The following is a 21,477-nucleotide window of genomic DNA, read 5'->3' on the forward strand; positions in this document are numbered from 1 at the left end:
AACAACCTGGTCACTAGTTCGATTCCCACATGGGCCAGGGAGTTGCGTCCTCCACAACTAGAGTGAAAACGACAGCTTGACTTGGAGCTGATGGGTCCTGGAAAAAACACCCTGTTCCCCAATATTCCCCAATAAAAAATTTTTTAAAAAAATTACAGGGAGAAAAATCCATGGCATTTAATTAGGTTGCATTTTATTTAGATAAATGAAAAATTTGCCCCCAAACGTAACTAGGAATCAAATATTGTTTCAGATTAAACCACTAGGCTTGAAGCTTACACTGAAAGCTAAAAATTTCAGCCCTTGACTATCTGTAGCTCCAAATATCAAAGGAAAATTCTGGAACAAAGTAAATGTGTACAGAGAGAGTCAATTCTTGTACCATTAGCAAAATAACCTGAAGGGGAACATTTTATTGTCCTCAATTACAAGAAATGGCGAGAGTTTATAAGTCTTGCATTGCTTTCTATTGTACATGGTTCCATAGTAATGCCAAAAATAGCAAAATTTAGGCACTTGCTCCAATTTCTGCAGTTTACATTTGATTAGTATGAACTTCATAAATTAACAGTTGCTTTAGAATTAGAATACAGAATTGTACTTTCACGTTACTGCTAATAGCATCCCTCTTAATAAAACAGCGTTGCTTAATTGACGTAGGTACAGTGCTTGTACAGAAGTAATCCAGGGCACATCCAGGTATTAGGAGGAAAAGCACAGTAATGAAGCAGACCAATTGGGATGACCTGGCTACATATCAATCAATACAAATGGAATGAGGTGGCAGGATGGAATTGAAACCAAAAAACTGTTTACCACAGACTACACAAATCTTTAATCTGTTCAAAATAGCACAAAGTTTCTTCCTGCCACAGGCAGGAAGTTAAGTCAATATTTGGCTCTGTCATGAACTCCCTACAAATGCTGTCATCTCCAACACTTTTTAGTTGATCTTCAAAAACTGACAGCAGCACTTCGTGTTTTGTAAGTCTCAAGTTGGCAAAAGAAAGCTATTTATAGATCATAGGGTTTTTGGTTTTGTTTTTTTAAATTTGGGAATTTTAGAGTTTAATAATTAAACACAGGTGATTATATATGAGAGTAACTCCTAAAAAGAATATTAAATGTTTTCCAACTACAAGGCCATACACTGTTATGAGGTATCTTTCTACTTTAGCCAATTTATTGTAGTCAGGTTGGTTGGTATAAGAGAATCGACTTTCCAGTTTTAACAGCAATTTATCTTTCTGCTAAGACTATTCTAGTCTTTCTAGAATGTTATGCTTTAAAATCATTAATTGGCAGTCAAAAAAGTTCTCAAACTAGAGTACTGAGTTTGAGTAAAATTTAGGAAGTATATATGCCAGACCAATTCTACACGTGAAAAAGTGGAATTTTATGGTAGGTGACTGTTCTTTGTGTGGTGATGGTTTGACAGAATCCTTTATCTATTAATAAGAATCTTAAATCATTTTAATATTAAAAAGAAAATTCCAAGATCACTTGTTAGGCAAGGCATATTTACTATTAAGCCTTAAAATTTCTTTCTAGAAACGTTAGTCATTATATTAACTCAAATATTAACACAGAAAATCAACCTTTTATGGAAGACACCTCCAGATGGTGGCATTATATCAGTACCATCAATCTGTAAAGCTCCTGGTTTATTTTGGCAGATAACTATCTGCTATGATTTCCTCTGAATATCAACTCAAACAGGTGTAAAGTGGTGACATCATGTAGCAACTACATTACAAAGTTTTAGCTTATTCTGCTTTTAGAATGCAGCAAACATATGTTCCGGGCTTTCTAGTATCTAATAAAACCAGCAAATCTAAGTGAAGCAAATGTTTTATTTCAATTAGTTGTCAAATCACAATTTATCCAAATGAACATAATATAATGCAACATTATTCTTAAAAGAGTGGGCAAAAATATGGCACAGACACAATCCAGCATCTATCAAAATACCATGTGTAAAGAATCTGACTTATTTCATGCTATGTTTGAATATGGTCCAGCATGTAAGAGAAGAATCAAAATCTTAAGTCAGTTCTTTTCCTGACAGTATGAAAAACATTTCACTACTATGCCTCAGGATTAAGCACACTCATCTGTCCAAATCATAACAATTTGGAGAAAAAAACTTAAAAAATTAAAGCGCTACTGAAAAAAAACTTCCTTCCAACTTCCACTGGGCTAGAAAGAAAAAATTTCACAGTAACAAAGGAACATTCTGTATGTTTCCAAAAAAATGCTTTCTTAATTTTAGCACACTGTGCATAATAGGAAAGTGACCAATTTCAGAGTTGTACTGAACACAGACCTAGTCCTTAGTGAATTTTAACATAAGAATTGTAGCTTCTGATCAGGAATGTTATTTCTAGGAAGCTGTTTTCACAGGTTATAATGGAGGCTTAAAGCTTCCCAAGGCTTCATTCACCATAGCTGCATGCCCCGTCATGTATTGTGTGATACAAAAGAAATGTACTATACTGCACATTTCCTTAAACATTAAGAAAAAATATACAATAGATACAGGAGGAGAATTACTTAAAACATACATATAAATACATAAAGAACGATACTCCAGTTTGAGAAGCAGAAGTAGGTATTGCCAACTCCAGTTCCAGGTTAAGAATTTAGGACTTTAAATGAGAAACATTATATGGTATCAAGGAAAAACAACAGGGTGGTCTTGAAAAGAGGAAATGTTAAGTGGTTATAGCTCCTGATGAAGCCTCAGGATTGTCGGGGGTTCTCTAGAAATGAGATCAGATGATGTGCCTGTTCCTCGGTTCCCAAAGTTCTGAAATATTGGTCTTGAGTCTCATCAGCAGCACTGATTTTCTTCTACTTCTTGTCTTCACATTCTGGTCTTGCAAATACAAGAGTGTGACTGTAGAAGAAAGAATGAATGAAAAGTAACTACAATCTTTTCTTCTCTCTTTTATTTAACAACAGAATAGGGGTGAAGCTAAGCTGCTGTCAGTGCAGACCCTAATACCAGTTTAATTCTGTAAGACAAATAAAGAGGGGGAGGGTCCATAACATATTACGCTTGGAGACCTCAAAACCAATGTCTGCAGTTCCCTGACACCAACAGTCTGGCTCGTCACATGCCTGAATTTTAAAAAATGTTGGTGACTTCTATTGGAAAAAAATCCATTTTTTCCCCTACAGAGCAATAAACTGAATTTCAAGCAGTAAAATATACACTTCCTTTGGGCTTCTAGTTATGAAAAAGAAAATTCAATAGACTATTTGGTATGGGGCTGAGTAAGCACAACGTATTTCTTAGGTGTTTGGCCCAACACACACACACACACACTTGTGTACACACATGCCCCTTTATTATTTTTTTTGAAAGCAGTCACATTGGGGGTAAAAAGAAATTATTTTTTTCATGACACCTATAATACTGGCATTTCAATGAGGAAAAAAAAGGAAATTAACCTACGTCTCCTAGTCCAGTTGATAGTTATTTCCCCAATTGGAGGTGCTGCATAAAACCACAATTATTTAATGACATATGCCAGAAAGCAAGATCTCAAGTTCTCCCAGAAAAAAATTTTTAAGAAAAGGAAGCCTACTTACATGATGTTTTAGGATTCTGTCATTTCTGATGTTGCCGCCTCTCTCTCTCGTTTCTGTGTCTCCTCCTGTGTTTGTGTTTTTATCTCTTTTCCGGACTCGCTGTGCCCTTCTGCATCCTGAAATTCTACTGCTTTGAGTTTGGGTCCATTTGCATCTGGAGACTCTTTGGTTAAGCGCTCAGCATTTTCCAGGGCTGAGGTTTGGGTCTCAGGGTCACCGACAGTGTCACCTCTGTCATCTTCTTGGGATCCAGACAGTGACTTCTCTATTCTTTCTCCTAACCCAGCACGGTCATCACCTTCCAGCACAGACTTTGTTCCAGTTGCTTCTCTCTCTTCCTGGATTGGGAGAACTACCTCTTGAAGCTGCTGGTCATTTATACTGGCACTTTTGATCTCGGTGGTCATGGTCTCTTCTGCAGCTCCATTCACAGCTTTGGAAGTATCTGAATGTTCCATGGTGGTTAGTGAGGACTCCTCGGCTGCAGCAGTTTGTGTTTCATCCCCTACAGAGGCCTGAAGTTCCCCTTCTTCTTTTTCCACTTTCTGTCCAGCTTTCTGTTTGTCAGCTTTTATCAGTTGAGCCGGTGTCTGGCAATCAGTGGCTGTTTCTTCTGGACTTACTAACTGGTCAACGACTGTCTGAATCACATTTTGGACAAGTTTATGGCTCTCAATCTTAAGTTTCAATATCTCCTTTTCAGCCTTGAAATCTTCCTCTCTTGTTTCACTCACTCTGACTTCCTGACGACTAACCTGCTCATAGTCTTCACCTGCCTCCCCTTTCTGGAATGTGGTTTTATCTCCTTCCAGGTCAGCACTGATGCCTTTCCCAGGGGTAGCAGATACCCCAACTGGTGTTGCTTCTGCCTGAGACTCAGTTCCTGTGGGCACTGCCATGTCCCCCCACTGAGCAGTCAACTCTTCATCTTTTGCAGAGGATTTTTCTTCCGCTTCTAAATGTGCACGTGCAGACTCCAAAGGTGCAGCTGTTCCAAAAATCTTGACAGTTTCTCCTAAGACCTTCTCCTCCACTGCGGCAGCTATGAGAGGTAATGATGCCTCAGAGCTTTGAACTTGAATTTCTGTGCACCTCACTTCCTCTTGAACTAGCTGAGAACTTTCATACAAACGGGTAACTCCCTTTCCCCCATCTAGGACGGTCACATGAACTGTCTGAACCAGTTGCTTACTGAGTTCTTCTTCAGCTGGTGTTTGCTCAAGTTTCTCTTCATTCACTGGGGTTGGCTTGGCTTCCATTTCCTCTCTTTCTACTTGAACTATCATCTCTCTCTCCACTGGGGCTGGAAGAGACTTAGTATGACTCTGGAGTTCAATATCATTCTTTTGAAAGTCAGCTTCTAGAGGAACTAGAGTAACTTCATCTTTACGGATATCTTCAATTATCTCTTTCTGACTGACCGTTATTTCTGTGTCTGCAGACACCTCAAGTCCTTCTAGAAATGGTCCATCTTTGATTTCCTCATCAGCAAACTGGCCAGCCTCTTGAATCACCTCAGCCTTTGACAGAATGGGTACAGTGTGCATGGATATCTCTTTATCTGTATGTTCTAGAACATCGTCCATTTTTGAATGTTCTGTATTCTTTTCCTGGGAATGAAAACCAGAAGGTGCTGCTGGAGGCATCTCTTTCAGTGCAGAAACTGCCTCTGCTTCTGTGACCTGTGGTTGTGTAACAGATGCAATCTCATTATCTTCATGGATTTCCATGATCTTGTCTTGCTGTATTATGTGTAGCGCTTCAAAATCTGCAACTGGGGTACTTCCATTGGTCTCACTGTCTGTAAGAGTTTCAGCTGAGTCAGGGGCAACAGCCTGTTCCAGTACAATCTCTGAATTTCCCCCAGCCAAGGTTTCAGCTTGACAAGTGGTTCTAAGCTCCCTGGACTCTCCCCCCTCTGTGACTTGAGGCACTTTGTCAAAGCAATCTGGAGTGGCCTGCACAATTGCCTTCCCTTGTGTCAAGTTCTCCGTTTCAGTTTCTTCTGCATATACTCTCACCACTACATCCATCTCTTTTTTCAGATCTGGCAATTGAGAATCCTCTTCTGCTTCTTCCACCTTCTCCAGTAATTTTGCTTCTACTTCCGGCGTTGGCTGAACTGTGTCTTCCAGCCACCGGGTATTAGGCAGCTGTGAGTCTTCTCTGACTGTTTCTGCCTCCGCCTGTAGGAACCCTTGAGTTCGTCTCTCTTGGTCTTCCCTGTCTGGCACGCTGCCTTCCACCTCCTGAACTGGTGTTGTTTCCTCTGTGGTGTCTGGAGAGTCAGTCAGCTGGGAAACAGCTGAAACCATGTCGGTGGTCTCTTCAGCACCAGAAGCTTCCGTGGCTTCTTCAGCACAAAATGCCTCCGTAGTTTCTGCAGCTGTCACAGCTTCAGAGGTTAATTCCACCTCACTAATGAGGGTGTCATCACCAGCATCTTGGCTCTCAGGCAGAGTTTTAGTAACAACGGGGGTTTCCTCTGCCATGACTTCTCTTTCACATACCTCTCCAGTTGGTGGTTTGGCTTCATCTTCTGCTGGTTCAGGAGGTTCAGTCACTGAAGCAGATATCCAAGACGGTGACCTTTCTTCAATATCGGGAAGGGCCCTGGCCCCATCAATGACAGCCACTGTCACCGTATGAACCAGACCCTTACTGAGCTCCTCAGACACAGAAACCACCTGAGACTTCTCATTTTTTTTGGCTTCCTGTGCTTCCATTTTCTCCCTTTCCACTGCATCGTACTCAGACAGGGGTACTACGGCTGGGACGTCAGAATCATCTTCGTTGATTTCTGTCGGCCCTGTATCTTCAATAGCAGCTTGTTCTTGTTTTCCATCTGACCTTTTCTTTCTTCGTCCAGGAATAAATTTCTTAATTGAAACCCAAGACTCTTCTTTCCCAGGTTCAATATCTGAAGCTGAATGTTCTATACCAGTTCCAGAGTCTTCATTTTTCTCTTCCAGTTTTGACTTTGATTTTTTTCTTGCAGTGACTAATCTTTTAAATGACTCCCAGGTGGAGACCCCCTCCCCTTCAGAGGGGCTTCCTGCTTGCTCAGGTGAGGAGCTTCCTTGCCCTTGATCATGCTCTTGGGAACTAGCAGGGATAGTGTCTGGTCTTGCTTCTTTGTCTTTTCCTGCTTCATCTGGTTTTTGGCTTTCTCCACCCATTGGCTTTGGTCCCCCTTCCTCATCGGAAGATGATGCTTTTCTTGCTCTTTTCTTGGATGATCCCACACAAATTAAAGCTTCCCAAGATACTGAAGTATCAACCTTGCGCTTTGGCTCTTCTGGCTTTTGCTCTTCTCCATGTCCTTTTACTTCCTCTTGGGTTTCAGAGGCTGCGCTCTCTGTGGATGACAACGTGGCACTCTTCACCTTATCTAATTCATCTTCTTTATCACTTTCAGAAAGCCTTCTAACACGTTTCTTGGGCGTCACCATCTTTTTGAAAGATGCCCAGGGAGTAACCCCTTCTCTCTTTTTCTCTCCATCAGAAGTAGTTCCCTCTTCAACTTCCTCCTCCTGGTGGACATCCACTATGCCTTTCTCTAGACACGTGATCTCCTCAGGTTCTTCGGGGGATGAAGCAGAGCTCTCGCCCTTTTGTTCATCTGTACTATCTGGAGACTCTGCTGCAACTGGGTGATGTTCCCCTGACTCTTCATCTCCTCCTCCTCTTTTCACTTTCTGTTTCTTTCCAGAAAGCTTTTTTAAGCCAGTGCTAGTAAAAAGTTTCTTTAAAGGGCTTCCTTGTACCTTAACTTTCTCTTGTGATGACAGCATTTCCACCTCACTTACGATGCCTTCAGGGTGTGTAGACAAGGCTTTGTCATCAGGACTTGGTTCAGATGGCTGGGTATGGTCCCCTCCAGGGGCACACACTGCTTTGGTCTTCACCAGCTCTTCGGCGTGTTCGCCTTCCCGAAGTTCAGCATTGGTTTCAACCAGTTTTTCAGATAGCAAGGACTCTTCCATTTCTCCTACCTCAGTTTTCAGCGCCCCTGTTTTCTTCTCTATAGTGCTAACATGGACTTCTGCAACAATTTCTACTTTTTCGTCAAATACTTCTGTTGCTAAAGGGGCCAATTTCTCTTCAGGAGATCCCTGAACTTGACCTTCATAGGGCAGCTCCACTTTTTCATATTCAGCTGATAATCTGGCATTGTTAACACTCTCTGTGGTCTCCTGTGGGTGTGGCTGTTCAGAAGCAGCCAGTTTCTCAGAGGTATCTTCTGTCTTTTTGTTTTCATCTATGTCTACTCTTTCTGGCTCTTGTTCCTTTTTCTTCTCTGAAGCTTCCAGCTCATCCTCCTTAGGCCTCCTAAAACTGGTCTTTTTTCGCCAGCCAGCCCAACCTTGAGTGAAGAATTTTTTGAAGGGTGATGCTGTTTCACTGGCCATTGGACTAGTTGGAGAGTCGGGAGATTTGGTGGGTTCTTTTTCTTGTTTTTCTTCTCCATCTTTGCCTTCTTCTGCTGTTTGACCAGACTCAGCTTGAAGAGAAATTTCTGTGCTACTCTGCTCCTGTTTCAGAGTCTCTTCGGGTTTCTCTGTAGATTTTTTCAGCTCACTTTCTTTGGATATTGCTTCTCCAGTCTCCTGGCTGGGCTCTTGGTGGTCACCGGCCCCATCTGATTCTCCTGCTCCTTCACCCTCATCTTTTCTGACGGTGAGTAGTTGGACAGTGTCAGACTTCTCGCTCTTATCCTTTTTCACAGTGAATTTAAAGCCAACAAACTTAAACACCTTCTTAAATCCAACATCATTAGTCTGGGACTCAGCAGGTTGTGTTAGCTCTTCTAAATTGCTTTCTGAAGGAGGAATCTGCTCAATTATTTCAGGCATTTCCTCTTGCCCATCCTTTGTGATATCTTGAACAACCGCTGAGTTGGCAGCCATCTCTTTATCTGAGTCTCTTTCACTCACATCTTCAGATTCTCTCTGTCCAACTATTAACAGACAAAAAGAGAGGGGAGGGGGAGAAAGGGGGGTAAAATGATGACCATTCAAGAAAACTTAATATTTAGAAACACACGCAATCAATACTTTCTTTAATGTCAGGCAATTCCAGGATGGGGTAAGAGTCTTACCAGTTTTTATGAATCTCAATAGAGTAGGCAAGGTCTACTTCTTTCAAATGATCTTTAAAAATTCAGGTTCCAAGGTACTACTCTGCTCTTTCTGTTCCCTATAAAGGGAAAGTTAACAATCTCAACTATCAAAAAATTAGTTTTATATATAAGTAACCACAGGATCATAAAGGGTAGGTGGATCAACCAGATGTACATGCTGTTGCAAGGCAAAATGGAATCACATATCACACCCATGATCTAGAATCCATCAAGTTTTAGACATAACTTCCAATTTATAGAAATGTAGGGTTAGAGAAATAAGCTAAGTAACAACACAAATAAGTATCTAGATAAATCTAAAGGAGGGGCATTTCATGTGATAACTAGTCTAGTCTTTTCAACAAGTCCCCAAAAGAGATCAGAGCTCCTTGGGGAAGTTCTGGGCTGGGTCAGGGAAAGTAAGAGGAACACTGAAACATGACAAAAAAGAGGTGCTCAAAAGCCGAGGGGGACATATCGAAAGGACACAGGAGCTAGCTTGAAGGGCGGACTCCCTCTGGTCAAACTTTTAAACATAAAAAGTAGTGATGGTGATGAGTTGAATAATAATTATTATTTTTAAAAATCCACAAATCAAAAATGATGCTAAAAAGTAAACAGGGAGTGAGGAGTACTTCTTTATAAAAAAATTCCAATAGATAAAAATTTAGATGTAACTTCTACTTTGATCCTTATAGTCCCTCTACCGCATCAAGAATGTTACTGCAGAAGGACAGGTGGCTCAGTTGGTTAGAGCGCAAGCTCTGGGCAACGGGGCTGCTGGTTCGATTCCCACATGGGCCAGCGAGCTGCGTCCTCTGCAACTAGAATGAAGTCAACGAGCTGCTGCTCAGCTCCCGAGTGGCCAGACGGCTCAGTTGGCTGGAGCATGGGCTCTCAACCACGGTTGCCGGTTTGACTCCTCAACTTCCGCAACAGATGGTGGGCTGTGCCCCCTGCTACTAACAATGGCAACTGAACAGGCAACTGAGCTGCGCCCTCCACAACTAAGATTGAAAGGACAACAACTTGACTTGGAAAAGTCCCGGAAGTACACAATGTTACCCAATAAAGTCCTGTTTCCCTTCCCAATTAAAAAAAAAAAACCACTACTGCATCAAGAGTCACATATTACTTATTAAGGACAAGCGTTAACAAAAAATATGGTTCGTTCTTTTATAGGCAATTACCTAGGCTCTTCCTGGACCATGGTAAGCAGTCTGAGCCTTTAAAATGTGGAGCATTATTATCTCTAAATATGCATGTGTCATTCATCAAGTATAATTCACTTAAATGAAACAACATTAAGTGAATTTTCTTCTGTAGTTAGGCCATATTTTAGTTCATTTCATCTGTAGGGTCAATTGAACTGGATTTTTTCAGTTGCTTATAAAAGTAAAATGCTGGTAGTTTCCATTTGTCTTTATAAACCTGCTTATGTATAAATCTAAAGATTTCTTTAAGTGTATTTCTATGGCATGAATTACCACTTGCAAATGCCCCCAGTTATAAAAGTATGCTCACGAGAAAACTTTCCACAAACACTTCTAATGCAACACAAGAGGTGTGACTTTTTTCTAAAAAGCTGAATGATATCATTGGAAATACACTAGAGAAAAAAAATCAAACTCCCAAAATAAACTCTATTTTAGTACAATTTTACTAGCAACGAACACAAACACAAATTTCCTGCCAACAAGCATGAGGTAAAAACACACTCATAACTAACATTTCTAGAATTCTTTAGAAAATGTAGACATTTTGCTGACATAGTGGGAGAAAACAGGTGTTAGATACACGATTCCCCATCTCCTTGACCCCTGCATTTTCCCTCCATATTTCATTCTAAAACACTTATTAAAAATTCTGGGATGATTAGAATGTTTACAGTCAAAACTAGGGAAACAAAGATAAACAGCTGCCAAGCACAGGGACAAAACAGCTATTGATAGTACAGTACAATTTAGCAATATTCAGATATTCTCTTTATATAGTGATAAATGGGCTGAACACATAAAAAAAAAGTATATAGGATCACAGAAAAATTTTAAATCATGTCAACTGGTCTGTAGTCTCTTTTGACCTAAGTAATCCTAGGAGCTACTATTGTCAGAACTATCTTCCATAAATCCCGGGCCCTCCCATCGGCCAGATGGTGCCTCTGTGCTTTGCACAAAGGCTGGGCAAACGCAACTCACCCGATTTCACTTTGCACTTGCCTTCTGCTCTCCGCCCAACCTGTACAGACCTTATAGAGACGCTATGCTTCCTAACATACTACTTTGATCACATCAGGAAGCTGTCCACCAACCCTAATGGCTGCAGGACCAAGAAGGCATTCTACACTATCGAGCCTGGCAGCCAAGGCCGTTGAAATTAGCTTCTAACATAAAAGCCAACTATGATCACATAATTGCACATTACAGGTTTGTATCCGAAACCACGTGCGTTCACGTGGCTATCCACTCAGCTTCAAACCCACTCTGAAACCTAGATCCCATTTTTCAGTCTCGTTTTCTATTAGTCGGCTGCACACCCCCCACAGTATAGCCCCAGTAGCAACACCTGCTCCACTCTGTTTCGCATTTGCTCGCCTCCCGCATTTTGCTCGCCTCCAGGCTCTGTAGTGGAAACAACTTTCTGGCCTTTGCTAAATAAATTCTAGGTTTTTTTGAGGCCTGGAGCGTTTTCTGCCTCTGCTCCCGCCCACTTCCCCTGTAAAGGCCTTCCCTAGTGACTCCAGCCGGCACCATCTCTATTCCACTCCCTTTCATGCCAGAGTCTTCCAGGCTGTGTCCCTTTCAGGCAAGAAGAAACGTGCGGCCTGGGGAATCCCCTGCACTGCAGTGCTGTTTGAAACTCTCCAGGTTAAGGCTCAGTGACTGGAGTGTTTGGGGCCTCGGCAAACCCTGTCCAGACCCGGGCCGAGGTCCAGGGGTCGCAGGGGCTCAGCGGCCCCGGGAGTCGGATGCAGCCAGTACCGCCTTGTCCTTTCCTAACACCGCCCCACGTGCTTGGTCAATGCAAGCCGAAGGCAGAAGGCTGTAAACCCACACACCCATTTTTGGCAGCCACTAAAAGAGGCTTTGTGGCCCTCAGAGCTGTCCCGCCCATGTTGGGGGGGGAGGAGAGTGAAGGGGGGAGTGGGGGGGGGAGGAGGGCTCACGCTACTCACAGCATAAGTTACTACACCAGGGCATGGTGTGTGCCGCTGCCTATCAGGGGCCACCCTACAGAGGCCAGAGAGGCCCAATCTTCTCCTACCGGCTGCCCCATCGCTGGATGGAGGTTGGTGGCTGCCCAAGGGCTGAGCCGCTAACGGCAACCTCAGGGATCCACCCCGCACGTCACAGAGGGTGCAGCCTCCTCGTGGGGTGCCCCCAGCAAGCCTTCAAGGAAAAGGCCCTGTGCATCACTCCGGTGGGGTCCTTCCGAATTGCCTCTCATACGCACTACATTAAGTGGAGCACGTGGCCAAACCCTCTATCAGAGCTCTAAGTACACATTCAGTAGTAGACTCTCAAACCCACACTGCATGGCAGGAATCTGTGACTGCTTTGGCTAGGTTGTAAGAGCTTTAATTTCTTGAGCATTATAACCTCACCCATGTTCCCATTACAGTTATTTATAGTCACAGAGCCTTGGAGCTTGACAGTAGACCTACTTGGTCCCTCAAACTAGTTTACAGGGGGAATAAACTGACTTCAAAATGGTTATATGTGGGAATTCAAAATGGTACAGCCACTTTGGAAGACAAAACTAAACATACTCTGACCACAAAATCCAGCAATGATGCTCCTTGGTATTTACCCAAATGAGTTGAAAACTTATGTCCAGAGAAAAACCTGCACACAGATGTTTACAGCAGCTTTAGTAATAATTGCAAAAACTTGGAAGCAACCAAGATGTCCTTCTGTAGGTGAACAGATTCACAAATTGGTACATACAGACCCTGCAATATTACCAAGTATTAAAAAAAAAAAAAGCTATCAAGCCCTGAAAAGACACAGAGAAACCTTAAAATGCACATTACTAAGTGAAAGAAGCCAATCTGAAAGGCTACATACTGTATGATTCCAATTATACGATATTCTGGAAAAGACAAAATTGTGGAGGAGCAAAAAGATCAGTGTTGCCAGGGGGAGGAGGGAGGGAAGGCTGAACAGGCAGAGCACAGAGGATTGGGTGGGGGGGCAGCAAAACTACTTTGTATGATACTACGAAACCCACAGAAGGTATGACACCAACAGGACCCCTCACGTAAACTATGGACTTTGGGTGATAATGATGTCTCTCTGTAGGATCGTGGATTGTAACAATTGTACCACTCCAGTGGGCGATACCGACAGTAAGAGAGGTTATGCATGGGGCAGGGAACACACAGGAACTCATTGTACTTTCCACTCATTTTTGCTGTTAACTGAGAACTGCTCCAAAAAATAAAGTCTGGTTTTTTTTTAAATGGTCATATGACTTGACTGGTGTCATATACCAGGTGTGTGGCATCTGGGGGGGGGGGGTGAAAGGCTGGCAGAAGAACACTTACTCAATGCATTAGATAGGAGCAAAACACAAAGGTTATCTGTTTAAAAGAAAAATTGATCCCATACATTTTCAAAGTGTTAAAATTCTTCTTTTCCATTAACCACTGTAACTTTTTTGTAATTTGTAAATGCCACTCATGACAAGAAAAAGTACTTAGATGTGTCAACACCCACACTTAGATGGGAAAGTTGCTGTATGTCTGATGTGGACAGCAATTCAAATTCCATTTCAGTGTAAAAAGCAGTTTTCTCATGGTTACGGTCATGCTTTTGAAAAAAGAAAAACATATATCCTACCCACCCATTCACAGATTCAAAAGATCAAATGATTATCATTTTGCAATCATCAAGGTAAAGACTGGATAAAGCAAGAATCAATGGGTGCTAAATAAAGGTTGATGAGTAGGAGTAGAATATTTACGTGATTTATAGTTGAAAAGATGGGGAAAACCTAATTAATTATACAGTGGGGAAATCAGGCAAGAATTCAACATAAACCTATGAGGGACAGATGGCCACTTTGGGCCATATTCTGAGGACAGACCTGTGGCTGAGAACCTGAACTGAATCAGGAGAAAACAAACAAATGTGGTGGAAATGGGGAGGAGAACTACATGCTTTGAACACGTCAATGTTTTAAAAGACAAAGGCTATAGAAATGTTCCAGATTAAAAGATGTATAATATATAATGGAACCAAGGATAGATCTTATAGTACACGAGGGACATGCTAAAAAGGACATTATTAGATTAACTGATAAAATTGGAATAAGGATGGTAGATTATTTAAAAGTATTGCAATAATGTAAATATATGACATTGATAACTGTACTATGATTATGAAAGGGAATATCTCTATTCTTAGGAAATATCCACTGAAGTATCTAGGAGTAAAGGACCATGATGTATATAACTTACCTCAAATGGTTCAGAAAATTTTATGTCTCATGCCTACCTTAACAGGAACTTGTATATTGGTTTTTGTTTTGTTTTCCAACAGAGAGAGAGTATATAATGAGGCAAATAGGTAAATATTAACAATAAGTGAATCCAGGTACAGGATATATGGATGTTCCCTGTACTGTTTTTGTTTTTGCCACTTGTTCTAAGTTTGAAGTTACTGTTTTAAAGAAATAACTCAGAAGAATAAACAAGTGCAGATAATAAAATTATAAAAAACAAAAATGGAAGGGTGATGATTCACCCTACCTGATTTCAGAGGACTCTGGATCTTTGCCTTACATTATATTAATGTAATATAAATATTATCAATGGATTAAATACTAGAATACTTTTCCCACACCATCCATAAAGGAGCGAGAATTCTCATAGAGGGAAGAAGATTTAAAGAGGCGAAGTTCCAGCCAGGTTGGTGTGATTAGCACCGGCACCTGGGGAAATTTCCTGCAGTTTCTGTTCTTAGTGTCCTCACCTGTAACACAGATCACCTGCACTACTTCCTGCAAAGGCTAGTTAGGAGGAAGGACTATCAATCATCTCTAATAATAATAAAACGAAAGCTCTAAAGGGGTTCTTTTCTTTTTTTTGCTTCATTGTTTCCTTCAGAACTACTTATTTTTAATCACTTTTTACCAATTCCAAAAGTAATCTATATAAATTGCAGAAGATTTTCAAACACAGAAAATCAGAATAACATCCATAAAAATAATGTCCAGAGATAAACACTACTAATATTTGAGTGTTTTCTTCTGGGTAAGTTATTCAATAGTCTTCCAAATTTGACATTAATGCACAATTTATTTTTACATCCCTCTACTGTTAGACAACCTACATTGGTTCACTGTCACACTATGTCACTATCACACACATTCATGTGTATAAAATCATTGTCCAAATTCCTGAACAAGTTTTCAAACAGAAGAGGGCAGCATGGAACAGCTCTCAGCCTTCCCCCAACTGGAAGTCTGGTAACTTCCTAGATCTTCAGGATCAGAGACACAGTGGAAATCCACAAATACATAAAGTTCAGATGCCTTTCAAATTCTGTAAAGTCGAATGCCATGTTGCACCTATATTTACCTCTTCACCTCCAACATAAACACTTCAAGAGAAAAGAGGGCAGACATCTTGAATTAGCTCCCTCTTGTCATGTAAAAATCTACATCTGTACCCCACTTTGGACCAAGTGAGGGTGAAATGTGACTGCAGTCCTTCTTTCTGTGTTGAACTTCCTTCCTCTTTCCCATCCTAACTGCATATAGCACGCCAAAATCAGCCCACATTTTCCAGGGTCTGGCTAACAGAAACCTTTTTTAAAAAAATTTATTTTATTTTTCAATTACAGTTAACATACAATATTAGTTTCAGGGGTACTAAACATTTATGAAACTTATGAAATGATAACCTGGCACAGTACCCACACAGCACTATGCATAGTTATTATAATATTATTGACCATATCCCCTACGCTATACTTTACATCCCTGGGACTGTTTTGTAACTACCATCTTGTACTTCTTAATCCCTTCACCTTTTTCACCAACCCCCAACCCCCTCCCAGCTAACAACCATCAAAATGTCGTCTGGATCTATGAGTTTGTTTCTAACAGAAACATTTTTAAAAGTATTTTTATGTGCTATCTGCATGCTGGTTCTGAATTAGTTAAAGATCCTAGCTTCGTAAGCAAAGAGGGAGCTGTTAAACGCATAAAAGAACAGCCTAAAAAATGTGGGGTGGCAGGGAGAGGACCAAGTCAGCAGGTTTGGCTGCTGGGAAAGAAGGTAATAGGTGAATGACAGGAAACTAGTAACAGTAATATCCTCCGGGAAAGATAGGCCAGTGTTCACTGAGTGCATTCACAGCCACACTTACATTCATTAATAAATTTACTTTTAAATGACCTCGAAACCTCCTCTGCCATAATTACTGACACATCAGCTCCCTAGGGAATTATTATCTGCCTTACATTTGTCTGACTGTATAGGAAGACGAAAATCAAAAAACTTGACTAAGCATGCATCACTGATTTGGCGATGCACTTTCTAGACACCCAAAAGTCCTTCTGTAGAAACTACTGATTTTAGAGTGGGCCCTTCTGACACAACCTCTAATTATCACTCATGTGGGACTCTGAATTGTCCAGCCATTTTGAAGAACCTTGCTATTAATTCAGCAAGCCTCTCAAATGCCCATGAAGTCCAAACATGGCTCATTTATTCACTGACGCTGTGGTTCTGTTGGAAACTCCACATTCTCACCAGGCATCCAAGATGGCAAAAATGTTTGGAAAAGGAGCGGGTCAGTGTGTCAATTGGTAAATCCTGAGGAGGCAGAGCTGGCACATGCTTCCATCTTCACACTGTCCTGTTAGTCATTGGTCCTCTCCCCACCCCACAGCCACATAACAGGGTGGGGAAAGTCCTTGCAATTGTCCACACACTCATGGGTACCATGCCCAATAGTCTTGCCTTGTACATGGTTTGTGTAGACAGGTTTTTCCATTAGTACAAGCAACATCATGCAAGTCTTGCTTCTCAAATGGACATTACCAGAGAAACCATATATTTCGATTCTCTTTTTCTGGGAGAAGACTCTAATCATATGCTTGTTTGCGTGAGAGTGTCAGTTGAAAACATTGCTGGGAAACAGGAAAGATGATTTTAAAAATGACACATCTATCAGGGGCTTTCACTCAATTTTTAAGTTTAGTATAACCAACGCTTTCCAATCCCCGAGCATATAAGGACTGCTTGCTGTGACATCTGGAACTGGTTAACTTTCCCCTACGATTTTGCAGCATTGTCCTGGAATGTTTCCAGGAATTCTCTGCATTCTAAATCCATCCCTTAGATCCTACACAGCCAACTCCCCTTGTTCTAAGGCTCATTAACCACAAAACCTCCTTGGGGAGATGTTTAACTGGGATTAAAACTCAGATAAGCAAAACCCCATAGAGGGGCACATAGGTCATCATTGGCCCTGGCCTGATAGTGACGTTCCATGGTCTCTTAAAATCTCCTACAAGGTAAGAAAGGGGTCCTTTGCAAGGTACTCTACAGCTGTGCTTCTTAGTAGCTGTGGAGCACAAGAGAAACTTCGTTTTCATAATAAAAAGGGGTTTTAACAACCACTTTTTGCAGGCTTATTGTGAGGAATAATGATAACGACCACACAGAGGCAGTTATTACTCTGGCAGTCCTGAGGATATTCTTTTCATGTCTCACAAGTCTCCTGACAACCAATCTGCCTCACGGTAGATAGAAGCAGCCATGTGAAGGGTATTTTTATTTTATCTTGTAAAATGATTTGTATAGGGAAGTGCATCATAAATAACCCAGAACTTGCACGAATGCTGGAGGACTCTTTCTTCCCCAGTTTATTTTAAATTTAAAAAATGTTGCCCTAATTCCTCATGATACTCTACAGTTAGTCTCAGTGTGTATGGGATGGGGGGAGAGTGAGTAAGGGGGGAACATGAGGGGAGACACCTCTTTCATTGTCAGTGTGTCAAATTACTTACTTTCTAGTTTTTAAGCTAAGTTATTGCTAATGTGATGTGAGGGAAAGACTTCAAGAAAGGCGATAGTATGTAATTTAAATTATCAATCATTTCATAATTCAAGTTCTGCTGTATTCAATCCAGTGGTTTGTGTATGGAGGGCCAGGGAGGGAAGAATAATAGTTCCATAAGTGACAGCTTTTCCCAACATTCAGAAATGAAAGCTTGTTCCTAAGTAATTCTACAAAAATGTTATCAGTCCGGTTCCCTTCCTATTAATTGTGAAACTTAAATGCTCCTTGCATAACATAGTACTACAGAGGGCTAGAATAACTTTTACATTATTTAGATGAGTAATCTGATATTTAATTAATCCTTAATGCCAATTTAAAGTCTTCATTGCTTTTCAAGATCCTGACCAACTACTTAGAGACAATTGACCGTAAATCTTCCTTATCAGGGTAACTTGCAGAAGAATAAAAATCACAGCTGAAACTCCCTTTTATTTTTATTTCTTCCACTACGAAATGTTATTAAAATATTAAATATTAAAATTCCACTATGAAATGCTCTTAAAATTTGTGGAGTTAAGATTTTTCTGTGCATTTTCTTATTACCAGGAAAAAGTACTAAATTTTGCCATGTCTTCCACACCCACATTGTAATAAAAGTAAAACTCAGAAAGCAACAGATCCAATTACTTGAGGTTGCCTTAATAATTATTCCTTCCAGTTGCTTCTGATCATGTATCATTCCACTGGGATTATCTGAACCAATTTTTTCAAGTCCCCCCAGGTTTGTTAACTCCTAATTGGTGCTAAAAAGGACCACCTTCCTTTCCCATAAGAAACTCAGGAAATGATAAACCAATAAAATAGTTGATATAATAAAAATCAAGCTGTATACAAAAAGCACCCAGAAAAAAGTTATGATTGGAGAAACCCCACCCCCTGTTTTAACACCCCACAAACCACATTCCCAGGCAGCCTCTCTCAGGATTGGGCATTTGTATATTTCATTCATAGAAAAAGTAACCATCTGGAAAAAAAAAAAACTGGAGAATTTTGTGTTTTAAACTTTTAAATTTTGTACAGTCTAATAATAGTTTCTAGGTACCATGTAACTTTTCATGCAAGGTAAGTAATAGAAGAGCTAGTCGAGTTTACGAATGGGAGGAATTTCAAGGAAATCTCAAAGTAAACAAGCTAATCTATAGGAAATGGGAGTTATTTTTAGTTTGGCTAAACTTCCACATTCATTTAAATTCTCAAAGAGGACAAAGCTTTGCAGAAGCAATTATATTAAGAAAAATTTTAAGTCCTAGAAATTCTATAGTGCACTTTTAAGAAAACATGCAGATCTGATGAGCAATGATCTCAAATATGTAGAGAAAAGCTGGGCTTTTAAATCTAAATTAGCAAATGGAGTTTTGTCTTGATGGCAGGAAACAGGAGGAGGAAAACAGGTTCCTTGAGGGAAACAGGTTCCTTAAGGGGTGGTGAAATGATCAAACACAAAGTTAGAGGAGCTGTAAGTATATTCTACAAGTTTAATGTATGTAACTTATTTGCTGAAGGTCCGTATTAAATATTATAGTGTATACTCAGCCAGACTTCTAGAAAGGAAGCTTAAGAAACATACATTTTTAACTATTCATTGCCTAAACGCTGTTACCTGCTAGCCACAAATTTTACAGTTACTACGGCTTTACTAAAACCACCACTTTAACTAGAGCTAACATTTCGGTCCCCTCAAGTCGCCAAGTGTACCTCTGCTGAAAGTTCCTAATAAGTAGGTCAACATGCCAAAGATTGCAATTCCGCAAAAACAGGAATTTAATATTTTATGACAAGAGTAGGCTGTCAATCTATTTTGAAAGTCACCCCAGTCTAACGTGAAACTATTTTTCCGCGAGGGGAAAGGAGACAATCCCCAACAAAATACATTCAATGCATCCCCCTAGGCACAGCAGGAAGATTCCCGCATAGGCAAAATGGAAACATTAGGTTTGTTGGTTTTACTGAGCCAAAGAGAGAATGCTCTTCTGTTCAAAAAGTCTACACACAGAGAGAAATACATACCAATCAGTAGGTCCCGCCACGGACCTCGAGGTCTCCACCCAAATGCAGGTTTGCGAGAAGAAAGCATTTACTCCACCTGCCACCGCTAAGGGAGAACACGACGGACCTGGCTTCTGCCTTACCTGTGATTGTAAGGATCCCCAGCATAGTTACCAGCACACCTCCAGATGAGACGAGCGGCTGGTTCTTGCCCTCCTCTGGCCGTTGGCTGAAGCGGCCCGGGGTCTCGCCAACCCGGTGCTGCAGTCTTGCTGTGATCAGAAAGGACTAAGCGCCACGCCACCGTCGGAGGATTAGGTAGAACCAAAGGTGCCTCGGGAGCTGAGCACAAAGCGCGGGCTGAGAAGGCATGTCCCGGCTAATTATAGGAGGACCCTCCCTCGGCCAGCGGGGGGCGGGGTCTGGCCCCGCCCTCGCAGCGCTCCAGGACTCGGGAGTCAGGAGTTGCATTTTAAAGGAGAAGAGCCCTCCCCGTAGTTGGTCTGCTAGTGGTCAGTAAGGCTTTGCAGAGACCCAGGGAGGGTTTAAAATTTGCTGGGAAGAATGAGACCCAGAGGCTGCAGCATTTTATCTAAACCATTACTTCAGTCCTGGCACCGATTTACTTCAGTATCTCAGCTTTTAATGTTACTTTAAGGAAATAACTGCACAGATATTAAATTCCACTGCCATTTTTAATACTGTGTTCTATATCCTTGTTTGCTTCAAAGCTGATAAAGTGCAAAACACTGCTCCCTTTTTAGCACCTGTAGTATTTTATATTTTCACCATCTGTTACACACACACACACACACACACACACACACACACACACAACGTTGCACTGATCTGAGGCTCCTCAACTCTCAACTGTCCTGTTTCCTAAACTCTTTGAGAAGGGCTGTTACAAACTATGCCGTGTGCCAACAATAAAGCTTCTATCGTGCCTCTAGTATCCAGGCACACCACATGACAATCAGTCAGATTTAAAAGTTTAGAAGTCAGAACATTTCAGGCAGCCCTAAATTCTGAAATTCTCTTTCATTGAAACTTCAGGTTTGTTCTATATGAAGACAAGGTAAGAGATAAACGAGTCGGTGTGTTCTGAAGACTTTGACACACTCTTGTGCACGTCCATTTCCGTTGGGTAGGTCCATTTAGGCCCCCTGGGATTGTTTCCTTCTTTTCATCCTTCTATTTATCACTTCATGGCTTGCCCGTCTGACCCCATTAGCACAGGCTCTTTCTTTAAGCAAACAGAAGAAAGGTTTTACTATTGCTCTTTTCTTCAGACAGTGAAGATCTTGTTCATTACTTCTTGGGGGCAGGGAGAAGGGTTGGGGGTCAGGGGTGGACCAGAGTGGGCACTATGAAAAGGGAGAGCGGGGCGAAGATTAAGAAAAAGCTGAGCATAGGAGGGCTGGAATGTATTTGCCCCCTCTGGCCGCCAGGCGGAGCTACGCGCCATATTCCGGCATAGACTGAGCAGAGTAAAGGCGGCGTCGCTGCTGGCAATCTGACGGTATCACAAAAATCAGCTTCAGCTTCTCCATAGATCAGGTTTCCCTCTTCTATTCAGGCAAACGCCCAGCCTGGCCGTAAGTCCACCCGGGAACGGGGAGTGATGTCCCTTTCCCTGATGCCTGGGAGCTGATTCCCAGAGTGAGCCACTTAGCAGCTTCCTAATCTTTTATC

At 41.3% G+C, this 21,477-nt stretch overlaps 1 protein-coding gene across 2 annotated transcripts in view; it reads right to left on the reverse strand.

Annotated features, from left to right (window-relative positions):
* Positions 1-155: 155 nt before the first annotated feature.
* AKAP12 (A-kinase anchoring protein 12) overlaps positions 156-21,477 on the reverse strand; it is an 82,728-nt gene continuing 61,406 nt past the window's right edge. The window contains exons 1-3 of one of the 2 annotated variants that reach the window (XM_081044392.1): positions 19,926-20,159; positions 3,598-8,557; positions 156-2,899 (exon numbers count right to left, since the gene is read on the reverse strand). In XM_081044392.1, coding sequence (XP_080900518.1) covers positions 3,606-8,557; positions 19,926-19,950 — 4,977 coding nt within the window. In that variant the 5' untranslated portion in view covers positions 19,951-20,159 and the 3' untranslated portion in view covers positions 156-2,899; positions 3,598-3,605. Of the gene's footprint in view, positions 2,900-3,597; positions 8,558-19,925; positions 20,160-21,477 lie in introns of those variants that run through there. The other variant, XM_081044391.1, reaches the window with a different exon arrangement.

This window comes from Rhinolophus hipposideros (assembly GCF_964194185.1).
Source record: "Rhinolophus hipposideros genome assembly, chromosome: 3".
NCBI lineage: Eukaryota > Metazoa > Chordata > Mammalia > Chiroptera > Rhinolophidae > Rhinolophus > Rhinolophus hipposideros.